The 13,247-nt window shown below is 48.5% G+C and overlaps 1 protein-coding gene across 1 annotated transcript in view; it reads right to left on the reverse strand.

Moving 5' to 3' along the window:
- TGFA (transforming growth factor alpha) overlaps positions 1–13,247 on the reverse strand; it is an 87,702-nt gene that overhangs the window by 51,412 nt on the left and 23,043 nt on the right. The window contains exon 2 of the mRNA XM_081156599.1: positions 5,504–5,557. Within this exon, the coding sequence (XP_081012725.1) occupies positions 5,504–5,557 (54 nt within the window). The remainder of the gene's footprint in view (positions 1–5,503; positions 5,558–13,247) is intronic.

A 13,247-nucleotide genomic window follows, 5' to 3' on the forward strand; every position in this document is an offset into this window, starting at 1 on the left:
GGAGAACCAAGGTTCAAGGCGATTTAAGAGGGCTGCACTGAAGTCACCCAGCTAGTGAGTCAGAACTGTGGTCCCTGATTCCATATCCTCTGGCCTGTCTACTATCCTGAGCAACCTTCCTTCTGACCCAGCAGTTTCCTTTGCAAAAAGTGGAAGGTAAAGTGAAGAACTGGATGAGAAGGATACATCCCAGAGTGGAAAGGAGAGTCCCTCCTTTTCCCCCGAGGCTCCATATTCCTCCAAGCATGGAGCCAAGTTCTGCAACACACCGATATATGTGCTTTTATCCCCAAACTAAGACGCACCAGGCCTCTTGTGCTAAAGATGCATTTGGAACAGTGAGCCATGTACCTGGGCAGAACACTCGAGCCTTCTAATTTTAGAAGGACCGCAGCTCTACATGGGAAAACTCCAGACAATGGAATGGGGAAGCAGTTTGTATTCTGAGAAGCTTTTGTTTGGCAAGATGAGCAATAAACAGATCCCTGGCTTGCCGGCTGGTCCATGTTCTACCTGTTTTCTCAATAAGTAACGCCTTCCGAGACTTTTTCCTATAATCTGCTTTGCCCTACCTCTGTGCACCTCCAGCCCAAACTCGCCCTCTCAACATAGTTAAGTCTAAAGTCACCATCAAATCTGACCACCATCTCCCCAAGCAAGCTTCTAATGGTAACATTCCCCATAAATGACACCACTGTGAATTTTCCATGTTCTTTCATCACCACCTCTGACACTAAATTAAGCAAGCCTTCAAACACTCCCGATTCCATGTGGGTGTCATTAGACATAGGCTAGAGGAAGGAGCAGTAGTTCAGAGGTTTAAAGAGCCACCCAGAGTACCGTGATCATGCCAGGCAGATAGCAGAGGGAACCCTGGAGCCTGGCTCCCAGGTGCCTGAGCGAGGCCCTCACCACACCTCTCAGTCATTAGAGTGAGTCTCATGGAAACACGAGAACCAGATGGGCAGCCTGAGCTGTGCAACATTTAGGACGGTTAAGCAAGGAGCCACCCAACAACCTAACCGGGTGCATTCTGTCCCTTTTGAGAGACATTAAATGGTACTTTTTGAAGACAGGTCATAACTCCTTCCTTAGGAGGGTGTGACAGATGTTCTATGCTGTAGGTGCTGTCACCCTCGCCTGCCTCCAGCTAATATTTCTCTGCATGCTTTACAAACTGACAACCAACTAGATAAAATTTTCTTGTCCTAACCCCCAGACTACTGATTTCATTCCTGTGTAGCCTTAGGTCATTATAAGGCTCTCATGCTGTTTTTCACCTGTATGGTGGGCTCCTTGAAGACAAGGACAGAGAAGGACTGCCTCTTTGTATAGTCTCAGCAACTAGAATGTTAAAATGTAAAACAGCACCTGGATCCAAGAGAATTAAACACATGGCAGTCACACTGCCACTTCCTGACCTTGGGTCCATGGCAGGCATTGCCTATGGATCATCACTGTATTTCCTAACAGCCCGAAGGTAGCCTAATAAGTTCCTTAACGAAGCTTTCCAAGTACTCTCCACCAAGTCATCAGACTGGCCATGTGAAAAATCTTACAGGCCATCTCTCATTCAAGTCTAAGAGATGAGGAAACTCAGATCCAAACAGGAGCCAGATGAATAATTTGCCCAGGGACTTTGTAAAACTGAGACCAGCTGGGCACAACACCCAGGATTCCCGACCGCCAGCCTAAGGCATGCATCCCTCCAAGTCCCACCCAAAGCAGATGCCTGAGAAGCATTTACTGATGACAATAATGTCTGTTTCCTATGTCTCTGGCATCATCTACCCTCCACATTTGGGGATGTAAGAGAGAGGAAGACCGGAAGAAACCAATGAAACCTCAATAAGACAGCCCAAGGTTAACTCTCAAGTAATAAGAACATGGAACTTCCCCTCCACCAGCCAAAAGCACAAGAAAGCCACATGAAATCAGCCCCTGTTCTTTTAAGCTCAGGGACCACCCTTGACTGGTACATGGAGTTTGCATTTTCTCTCCATGCTGTTCCATCACACAGTTTAAGCTTGATCCTGAGCAGGCCTACAGTCCTGCTCTAGCACCATCATTCAGGGATGGATCAACCCTTCTTATACCCACTGCTGTTTCTCATTCCTGTCAACGCTTAGCGTGAAGAGACCTGCCTATTTACACGGGTGAAGCCCCTGTAGCTTCTGTCCTAAAATGATCCATCTTTACACCTAAATGGATAGTTCTGGGAATCAGAAAATGAGCCCACTGGCATCCAGAGCATAAGGGGTTAGGAGGGACTCAGATGTGAAAGTCAGTCATGGAGTATATGAATGAGCATGCTTTACAGAAACTGTTCACCTGAAAGGTAATATAAGTAGAAAGCAAAATATAAAAACATGAAAGGAAATGTAAGTTAAATGAAGTGTCACAAAATTGAATGCAGCATCATCTACCCTCTATATTTAAGGATCTAGCAAAAAAAATAAATCATTGTTTCTTTTGTGGTGTAATGGACTCTGGCTTTGGTCTTAAAAGTCCTTATCTGTTAGATAAAAGTAATATCCACAAGTGGGCTTTGCTTTAAAATATCCCAGCAAAGGGAAAAATAAAAAAGGTGGGAGAATAGATGAAAGAAAAATGGCAGTGATGCTATCTGTTGAAGCTGGGTGATGGACACGGGGATTGGTTTCATTACTATTTCTTTTCTATGTATGAAGATTTCCTTAGAAAACATTATCTAATAGTTTTACTTACTGAATTAACCAAGAGTGAAGTGGGCGCATGCACACCCCGCCCAGTGCTGGGGTAGTGAGTATGGTTGGTAGGGATGGGACCCCATTTAAGCGGCATCTGCCACAGGATTTCAGTCATATCTGGTGAGGACAGAGTAGGGGTGGTGGTTGTTAAGGCCACCACCCCTACTAGGAGACAGGAAGGTCACCCTAAAGGAAGAGACAGTTAAGCAAACAGGCCCGATTCAGCCTCAGAGCCCTAGCCTTTGGAGGGGTGCCTATGACATGGTTGTCACACTTTGGACTTGGCTCTTAGCCCAGCCCTCTCTGAATTCATGCCTAGGTCCAATGAGGCAGGACAGAGAGTAAGTAAAAATGGAAAGAGCTGGTCCATCAACCTTTTGGGGCACAATTACCATAGCTCAGTAACCCATCAAACATAGGTCATTAGGGAGGCCAGACGGGCAGCCTACTTCCCTTATCCACAGGCCACCAACAACTCCAGGGCCTCAAAGTCCCCTGGACACTAGAAGTTGTGGCACTGCCCCTGCTCTCACCCACCATATTGGGCCACAGGGTGGCACTCAGTCTGTTAGAGGGAGGCGTACAACTACGGTTTCCAGAACATATACCCTAATGAGGACAGTGAACTTCAGGGACTTGCTCATATCAGAGACATTCTCACAGAAGCAAGTCCATAAAGGAAAGATGAAACAGGCTGTCACTACTGCAACAAGGACAGTCATTTAAGGATAGCAGGTCTTCCCATGTCTTGCCCAGGAGAGATTAGGGAACCCTAAAGGACCTTGGCAGGAGACACACCTGAAGGAACAGGCTTAGGTACAACACTCCTAGGCCTTTCTTGTCTATGTGAATGGATGGTGACTGGAAGGAGGGGTAGAATAACCAGGAGTACCCCCTCCCCATGGATGGTAGCATCAGCATTTATCATCATTGCAACCTGTCACCTGCAAGTGACACTTTCACCTACCAGGTCCTACCATGAGGACCAGGAGGGGCTAAGGATGCACCTGGTGGGTAAATGGATCCTAGGAAGGGGGTCAGGACAAATATGAGAACAGCATAGGGGAGTCACTAAGCTGTTCCCCTCCCCATATGTTCACATTTGAGCCCTTTGTGGCGTGGGAGATAATTAAAATGGAAAGAACTGTTTTATGGAAACTCTGAAAGACCCTGGACCCCCTTCCACCCCTAGCTCCAACAAAGTGTAACACAGAGGAAGAAAGGCATTTTCTCCTGCGTCATCATGGACCATCAAGTGGCTTGGACACCTTAAGGGTTCAAGTGCATCAAGGACAACAGCTCCAAGGGGAGACTGTGGGGCTGCAGAAGCAGTGGTACCCAACGGGAGCTGCAGCATCACCTCTAGGGTGTTTGGAGGGAAAGGTCTGGCAGAGAAGAGCAAAGTACCAGTACAGTGTATGGTTGGTTAGAGACGTTATGAATACATATGTAACACCCCCCTACACACACACATACACATACAATGACACTGCACTGAAGTAACTAGGGAGACACAGACAGGTCAGGGGGCTGCTGCAGTAACAGAGGGAGCATACCCAGTGTCAGTGAGGGAACGAAGGGGGAAACTGGCAGACTCATGCATTGCTGGGGTAAAAGCTCAAATTCACTTGGAAAGCTATTTGGCAATTGGTACCAAGGGTCATAAATATATTTATTTTTGCTCCTGGAGATATATCCCAAGGAAAGTATCCAGAATAAGGAGAAAGCTTCTAGGCATAATGATGTAGCATCGTACCTTAAACCGAAGGCAACATAAATATCCAATGGGGAATGCTGAATTCCATTCCACATATCCATTTTTAAAAAATAGTTTTATATTTTTATTGATTCCAGAGAGAAGAAGGGAGAGGGAGAGAGAGATAGAAACCTCAGTGATGAGAGAGAGTCATTGATCGGCTGCCTCCTGCACGCCTCCTGCTGAGGATCGATCCTGCAATCCGGGCATGTGCCCTGACTGGGAATCGAACCTCAGTCTCCTGAATCATACATAGGTCGATGCTCAATCGCTGAGCCACACTGTCCAGGCCACATGTCGATTTTAATGGACCATCATGACATTTTAAAAGGATAAAACTTAAGATTTTCTAGCAACATGAAAAATGCACAATTCCAAACCTTAAGTTTATAAAGCAGGAATCAAAATAGTTTCCTCACCATGGCTAACTGAATAAAAAGTTTAGTGCACTGGACAAAGGCTAGAAGCAATGCGCAAGCCTAACGGGGATGCTTCTGTAGCACTGTGACTGTGAGCAGTTTGCCTGCTCCATTTCCCAAATTTTTCAATCTGTTCATCTAGGGTCTTTAAAATGAAACAAGGAAAATATGGTTATAAATGTCAAAAGATAAACCAGAAAATAACTAAACAAAGGTCACCAGGCAGAGGCAGACAAAGGTTCAGGAATTTGGGCTCTTCTTTAGATGGATTATTAGATGAGCTAGGTCTCAGTTCTTGGGTCCTGCAGCCTCTCTTTTCCAGCACCCTTGCCCACACTGACTGTCTGAACAGAGAGATGGGAGGGGGTGAGCCCTGAGAGATCAGGTAAGTAGCTCCCTCAGGTCTGCAGTTAAGATCTCCCAGGAGCATGATCTTAGCCCCTGGGATGAAGGCCTGAGAGCTTCCAGGGCACAGCTGGGCATGAGCTTAGCAGGCAGGAGCCCCAGAAGGAAGCTTAGAACTTGGGCTCCACAAACTAGCCAAGGTCTGCTCCCTCCCCACCCTCCACATGCCAAGGGGCTGAGGGGACAGGACTCACCACTCAAGGCGGATGTTGTGTTCTCCAGGGCCTGACACACAGCCAACAGAAGACCTGCACAGGGAAGAAGAAAGGTAAGAGTCAGCTCAGCAGCACATGGCTTTCAGGATTCGAGGGCAGGCCTCTGGAAGGTAAAGCCTGGGTAGTTTTACCAGGTGGCCACAAGTAGGCTTGGCTACATAATTTGGCGGGCTCGGTACAAAATGAAAATGCGGGACCCTTTGTTCAAAGAGCAGGAACACTGTGCCACTAAAGGTACTAAATAGAAAGCTTTCTCCTTTCTTTCATGGTCTCTCTTTCCACCTGTCATGATGTTTCTTGTTTTTTTTTGTTTTGTTTTTTTAATACCATATAAATATTTTTATTGAGATAAATATATATAAAATGTATGATTTTAACCATTTTAAGTGTAGAATTCAGTGGTGTTAAGTACATTCACATTGTTGTTCATGTCACTTCTCTCTCTGAAGTATGAGGATAATTGCAAGGTGAGTGGAGCCCCTCACAGGCACAGGGGGCCTGAGTGATACCAGCTGCCTGGTTTCCCCACCAGCCCAGCCAGAAGCTATGAACCCAGCTAGAGGCAGGAAAGTCTAGACAGGTGTTTCTTCTTTCCAGGGACCAGGCGCCCCCACCAGAGGAGGACAGCTGATCCCAAAGGGCATTATAACCTCTGCACCAGGATGTACTAGGTACCTAAATCAGGGGTTGGGAGAGGCTCATGCCTATCTAGTCACCCACTGAACATGCTGTAGAGCTGTCATCCCAGCATGGGGACAGCTGTCGCCAAGCCCTGTCCCAAGATGCATGGGGTGCATGCACCTAACCTTAACCTTTTTTTGTGTCCAGGTCCCACCCAGGGGAGGCAGGAGGTGGCAGCAGGTGGGATCACATGCCCCCGTGCACACTCCATCATCCCAGACTTACAAGATACATTTTTAAAGATAAACCTATTAAGAATTTCAAGACAGCAGTCACAGCATCAACCCCACCCTCAGGGCCCATCTGAGCGTGAGACTCTGCAGCTACACAAGTCGCACGCCCATGAGGCTGCCCCTGCCAACGGATGACCTTAGGTGCCCGGACATTACAGCAGCAGAGGTTTCTGGAAACCCTGTAGCAAATTTCCAATAAAAAAGGAACCTCTTATGAGTTATGCAATCAGCACAAACTGAGTTACAATGACTTCCTAAAACTGAAATGCAAAAGATGTCACAGTGGCCACGCAGAGTCTGGGCCACCGAGGGGTTAGCCCAGAAGGCAGATGAATGAAGTCTTGCTGAAAACAAGCCCAGTTCTTCGCTGTGACCCCTTTGCTGTGCAGGACCAGGGCAAACCCCGCTGCGCATGTGAGGGCCATGTTCCCCTCTCACTCAGTGTGTAGACAAAGAAGCCTTGACTCTCAGTGGAGAAACATATTTGGAACAGATAAAGCAGTCATGCTCACTACTTTCCTTCAGGCCTCTGAAATGAGCAACACCGCAAAATCTTTAGGCCATGCAGGCCTGGCCTGGATTTCCCGAAGGCTCCTACAGAGTCCTGGACAAGCTATTTGGGCTGGAGCAGGGGGCAGGGGCAAGGAGAGAAAAGGCGTAAAATCAGCATGTCTTCCCTGTGCAATTCTTTCATGCTGCTTTACAGATACTAATTTTGGAAGCAAGACTCTGAGGGTTCCCCTGCACAAATGTAAAAGCTGAGTTTGTAATCCACACACCAAGCGTTAGAGTGAGGCTTTCCTGCCAAAGCCAGAAGTCTTCGTGGTTCCACGCTATCAGCTGGGACCTGTCACTCTGACTTTGCTGGCACCACCACAAACCACTCAGGGCCAAAGCCAGTCAGTGAACTGTAGTAGCATAACAATGCGGGGACGCTTTGCATACCTCTTTGCAAGAAGTGCCACTGGCCAGTCACAAAGTGTCCCTGAATGAATGAATTATCCTGCCACTTCCCTCCCTGGGCCCATATCCCGTAAGTGAGCGAAAGTCCAGTTTCTGGGCTCCATGTTGACCTCTGCTTAAGCAAAACCAAGAGAAAGCAAATATTGTCCAACTGCAGCCAGGACAGAGCAGAGACCATCACTAAGTCTCCAGGGCGTGTGGAAGGGCTGCTTCCTCAGCCTTGGGGTATGTTCCTTCGCCCCTTCTGCTCCTCCTCTGGGAGCTTCACTAAGGTGTTTTGGGAACTAATCAGAGTCTGCAAAACAACCATGTTGCACCGATGAAAGACACTGAGTTTTGACTTATAATTTGAGAAATGCAAGAAGACTAGTTCCTTTCTATACCCTGTCATGTCCCTGGAAAACAGCATCTAATGCTCTGGGCTTCTCTCTGCAATCTTGACTCAGGCACAACTTTAGTCAAGGCTGTGATGCAAGGTGAGGCCTCTGCTTCACTTGCACTAGGTGATGAGCTCCCTAAGAGGGCCCCAGACCAAAAACCCCAGGTCACTTCTTTCATTTCTCAGGTGGGTGGGTACCACTTAGTGGGCATGTCCCAGTTCCCGGCCCAGCACTTTTACATGTGTTGTCTTATGGGGCCCTCAGAATAGCCCACAGTAATAGGCACCTCCCAGCCTCCAGCCTTTTGGTCCAACCTGTGGAAACATGTGGTTTTACAGAAGAGGAAGCTGAGGCTTAGAGAGGTTAAGAAATGTGCCCAAGCTCCTGCAGCCACATTCGAACTCAAATCTGTCCAACCCCTATGCCCAAGACGGTGTTTAAGTACCACACCACACAACAGTCCTTCTGATCACAGCCTGTCACGACACACTGGTGTTGAAGAGTCCAAACAACAGATTCAGCAGGTCTAGCAGCGAAGCTCGATCCCTCTCCTCCAGAGGCCACATCCGTTGCCTCCTGGGAATTTCCATTGCCTCCAATTCCCCCTTTATGAGCAAGGCCTCCTGAGGGGCAAGAACATCCAGACCCCTGGCTGCCAATCTGCGTAGGCCCAGGTGTTCAGACTGCCGGCCCCCCTGGCTGTGCTTGGAAAGCTGGGCTCTGTGAAAACCTTCCAGAAACATGTGGCCTTGGCAGGCTCTGAAGCTCATCAGAAACACAGGAAATCCTTCCCTGGAGCACCTGTGTGGGGACAGCACAGCTCTGGGACAGCTGCCACACCCAGTGACTCCAGGGAGACAATGTACAGTTCAGATGGAGGCTTGTGGCCTGAAGCCAAAGGCTCCTCTAGCTTGAGTTTCAAAGCTGGACCTTGCCTGCCACAGGCCACCCAGAAAGCCTCCTTCTGGGGCAGGAATCCTTTTAAGAGGCTCCTGCCAGCACCCCATTTCTGTTTAAATAATTCCAAAGAGGGGAATCCCTGGATTATGGACTTCAAAAAAAGGAGGGGAAAACCACATACAACGGAAGGAAAGCCTTATGAAAGGCTGATCGCTCCCACCATGTAGAGTGGGAACCCAGGCCTGCATTCCGTGAAGGACAAGGGTTGCAGTGCTGATAAGTCAGCTGTTAGAAAGACAGTAAAGAATTTCCAGCAAAACGAATGTCCAGAGAGGCGAGGCCATTCATCTTGTGAGTACACATAACGATGGAGCCATCACGAAACCTATTCACAGGTGTGTCAATGGGAAATGCTGTTGAGAGGTGCTGGGCCCCCATCTCCCCTGGACCACAGAGCAGGGAGCCCACCCCCAGCCTCTGTGGAGACACTCGCTCATGCACGGGATGGGGACCTGGGCTGTGCCTTCAGCATGGGACACCGTCCATCCTCTCCCACGTATCAGCCTGGAGGCCGTCTCCTCTGTAGACACAGCTCTGGTGCGGTCACCCCAGCAGAGTGGACCATGCCCAGCACCGGCCTCTGTGGTAGCCAGTGTTTGCTTGCAGGCTCTTACCCACTCCACTGGGAAAATCAAGAGCTATACTTCTCGTCTGTTTTCGGGCCCCCTAAGCCAGGCTCTCTACATAGTGGGTGAAGGTAAGGTCCTGGGGTCAGGGAGACTTGGGGAGGCTGCAGCGGGCCCTCTGGATGAAGGATGCCCTGGATTTAGCAGAGGAAAGGCATGAGGGTAAAGAACTAATTCAGGCAGGGGGGCAGGGGTCAGGCAGGAGAGAGGCAGAAAGGATGTGGGAGTTTGCAGGCCAGCCAGGACACCCCCTTCCTCTCCTACCATGCTTTGGAGTCATGAGGGACAGAGTCAGGAACTCAGAAAGTGATGGGTGGTCCCTAGAAGGGGAGAAGCCCGCATCTCAGCACTCAGTCCATAGGGGACACCTATAGAGCAGCCGTGTGGACACGAACATATGTTTAAATTGGTCACATGGAACCCGGGGCCTGCTGGTACAGGTTCTAACATGAAGTTTTATCTGCAAACATGGCAGGATTTTAACTGAATAGCAGAAACTGTGACGTCGTATGATTTTATCAGTATTTTTAAATGCAAGAGGGTTTTGATAGCCAGGTGAAGATGCTGGTTGCAGGGTAAGAATGGATTAGGAAGAAAGGTTGTAGGGGCAGAAGGGAGGCTGGGAGGACCAGGAGACCATGAGCCTGGCCCCTGTGACAATATCTGTAAGTGCTGTGGCCGAAAGCAGCCATAGCATCCACCATCACACTGGGAGGCCAGCCCTCAGAGAGGCCATGGTTTCTCTTAAGGAGGTGACAGTTCACATTTGCTCCTGCTCACAGACTCCAGTGACACTCACTTCAGTTGATGTCAGGCAAAGCTGCAGAGGAATTTGTGGAGGAACTGGCCAGGCGGGATTAGGAAAACTCTGGGGATGGCAAGGAGAGTTTAGAAACATGTGACACAGGAATGAGTCACCTTGGGTAGACGGGCTCCCTGGACAGAGGGCTCTTTCTTTCGCCATCCCAGCATCTGGAACACTGCTTTCAAAACACAGGTTGGACCCTGCTACCCAAGGAGAGAGTCTTATCAAGACATTATTTGAAAAGATTAGTGTTGTGTTTCAGGTGGCAGGTCCTGATGCACGGAGAAAAAAACCCAGCTATGCAGGGAGGGGACAGCTTTTAGCTCCAAACTACACAAGTGAGGTCCTCACCCCTGCACCCAAACACAGCTGTGACATAGGACAAGTTATCCAGGGAGCTGTTTCTATGCCAGTGGCAGGTGGCGGAGAGAAGACCATTGGAGCCTGACTAGTGTCCTGAGCTCCCTCCTCACATTGTTCAGTCACAGGATTGTGGCCGATGGCATTATTAATAATAGCAGCAACATATGCTTGAGTACTTACTATGTGCCCTGCACCATCTCATTCAATACTCAAAGTAAGTCCTACTACTTTGGACTTACTCTGCTCCCATTTTAGAGGTAAGAAAGTAGAGGTGCAGGGGATGAAGTTACTGCCCCAAGGTCACCCATGACAGACACTGCAGGCTCATGCTACAGGGCTCAGCTGGCCTCCCTTTGATTTTGCTCGCCAATGAACACGGAGATGCTAGAAAAGACCACCACCACCTCTTCTCCCCTGGATATAACCAATGTATGTTCTGTGACATGGGGAACACAGCTAATGGGGAGCCCAGAGACTAGGGTCATCCATGAATGGTGTCACTTCACCTCTCTCACTCTTGGGTTATCTTTAAATGACAATGGGTGAGATCTGCCCAATCCCTAAATTCTAAGCATCTGTGAAGATACAGGGCTGTCCATCTTCCTTAACCACCTAAAACACAAGCACCAGCAAGGACCACTGGCCTCCTCCAACACTTTGTAGGTGGACCCCTTGCCTTGTACGAGGATCAGGCTGTGTGTGTTTCTCAGTGAGCATGCTCGGTTTATGGTAATGTTGTCTTTCAATCTAGCATGACATTTACACCAAATATCAGAAGATGGAAGAAATCCTAAACCTCAACCTGAAAATGCACTATGTTCTATTTCTATGTTTTCCATGAAGGGAAGAACTGATTAGGAAGAAAGGTTGCAGGGGCAGAGATATTTAGTATATGTGCTGCTGAAGTGAGCATAGTGCAGTCTTGATTTTGGCTTGACAATATATTTGGCAAGCTCACCATCTGTGAGGAAATGCACTTGGTCAGTGATCTTGGGGACCTCAGCTGCCCTTCCTAATGGGGTGGCCATAGGTAGCAAAATCCAACATGATGAGGCTAAGGCAATACCCCATGATTATGACATCATGGAAAATGAGCCAGTGCTACCTGAATGCTCATAGGTATTTTCCATGTCCATCTCAATATATCTGTGGGTAGGAAAAGCCCAAGTATTCAGAATAAACCATTAGGGTCAGGGAGGTGGAAGAAATAAGCAGATAGGTGTCCACACTGCAACCTTTCTAATTCTGACTCAGGGTCTGTTATGGCAGAGAAGAAAGGACCCCTTAGACCTGGGTTCAAATTCTGACTCTGCCACTGTTTGCTTGTGAGACCCTGGCTATGTTGTCTAGTCATGCTCAGCTCGGTGACCTCACCCGTAAATAAGGATGACACCTCCTTACGTAGCTTCTGCAAGGATTGACTGAAATGAAATGGAGTACACCAAGTCGGGGGAATGGGAATCTTCCATGCCACAGCCCAGGCAGATGAATATGGGGTACCAAAGGCAGCAGAGATTCCACGTTCCTACAGACACCACCTCTGCTTCTGCGCCCCAGCACCATCTCCAACCCTGACCACTCTCCAGAGGCCTGGACCTCAAACCATGTGTTCAAAAATAACTTCATCTGGTCTCATCCCCTGACCTGTTCCACCTCCTCCTCTTCACTTCTGGGCGGGGCTGAAGGCCCGACAGCCATCAGCCACCCCTCCCTCTCCTTCACCTGGTATCCAAGTCAAGGCCTCCTACACATCCCGCCTCCACATTGTCCATCTCACCCATGCCCCTGCATCCCTGCCGCCATTGCCCCAGTTCAGGCCTCATCATCTCTCCTGGGCTATCACAATACTTGTCTCAATGATTTTCTTGCCAACAGCTTTTTTTTTACCTTTGCTTCTGCTGCCAGGGGGACCTGCCTGAAGCGCTTGCTGGACCATAGCACTCCTTTCCTCCAAACTCCCCCTGGGCTCCCCGGGTCAAAGAACCCAGTCCAAAGTCCCGAGCAGAGATTTAAGGTGCAGGACCTGGTCCTAAACCCCATTTCCACTTGCGCTTCCCACCATTCCTGTCAGGCGCTGTCCCCCTTTCCCTGCACATGACTTGCCTTCACTCGGAGCTCGGTGCCTTGGACTCACACCTCTAGGAACCTGACTCAAGTCCTTTCAGCTGTGAGGTATTTGCTTAGCTGCCTGAGCCTTGGTTTCCTTCACTGTAAAGAGAGATGAAGCTATCCATCTCCTGCATGGGGTTGTTGCAAAGATAAAACAAGGGGACACATGAGAAATGTGTAGTATGTTAGTGGCACATAAATTGTAGCTACTATTATAGAGAGTTACCATGAATATGTATTATGCTAATCTCTCAACTTGGCAGGCCCTTCCCTCTACCCATGGAAATCAAATTGCCTCTCACAGCTTCACTCAAATATGAGAAGTAATCCTTTCTTCAGAGCAGTTCTTATTTGATTCTGCCTTGTAGTTCAAAAGTTTTCACGTCTTATCTGTCTTTGCCTCTCGTGTGGTCAGGAACTGTGCCTTACTCATATCTACCCTCACACCTGGGATAATGCCTTGCACCTAGTTAGGTTTTTGATACCTTGAACTGAATTCCTCTAAAAGGTCACAGAGTTGAAGGGGGTTGAGATTGAGAGAGTGCACATGGGGAATGGAAAAACCAGCCGATCCTCAGGAATCCTTCCTCACGTCTATCCTAG

Source organism: Miniopterus schreibersii (genome assembly GCF_964146895.1).
Source record: "Miniopterus schreibersii genome assembly, chromosome: 13".
In the NCBI taxonomy this organism is placed as follows: domain Eukaryota; kingdom Metazoa; phylum Chordata; class Mammalia; order Chiroptera; family Miniopteridae; genus Miniopterus; species Miniopterus schreibersii.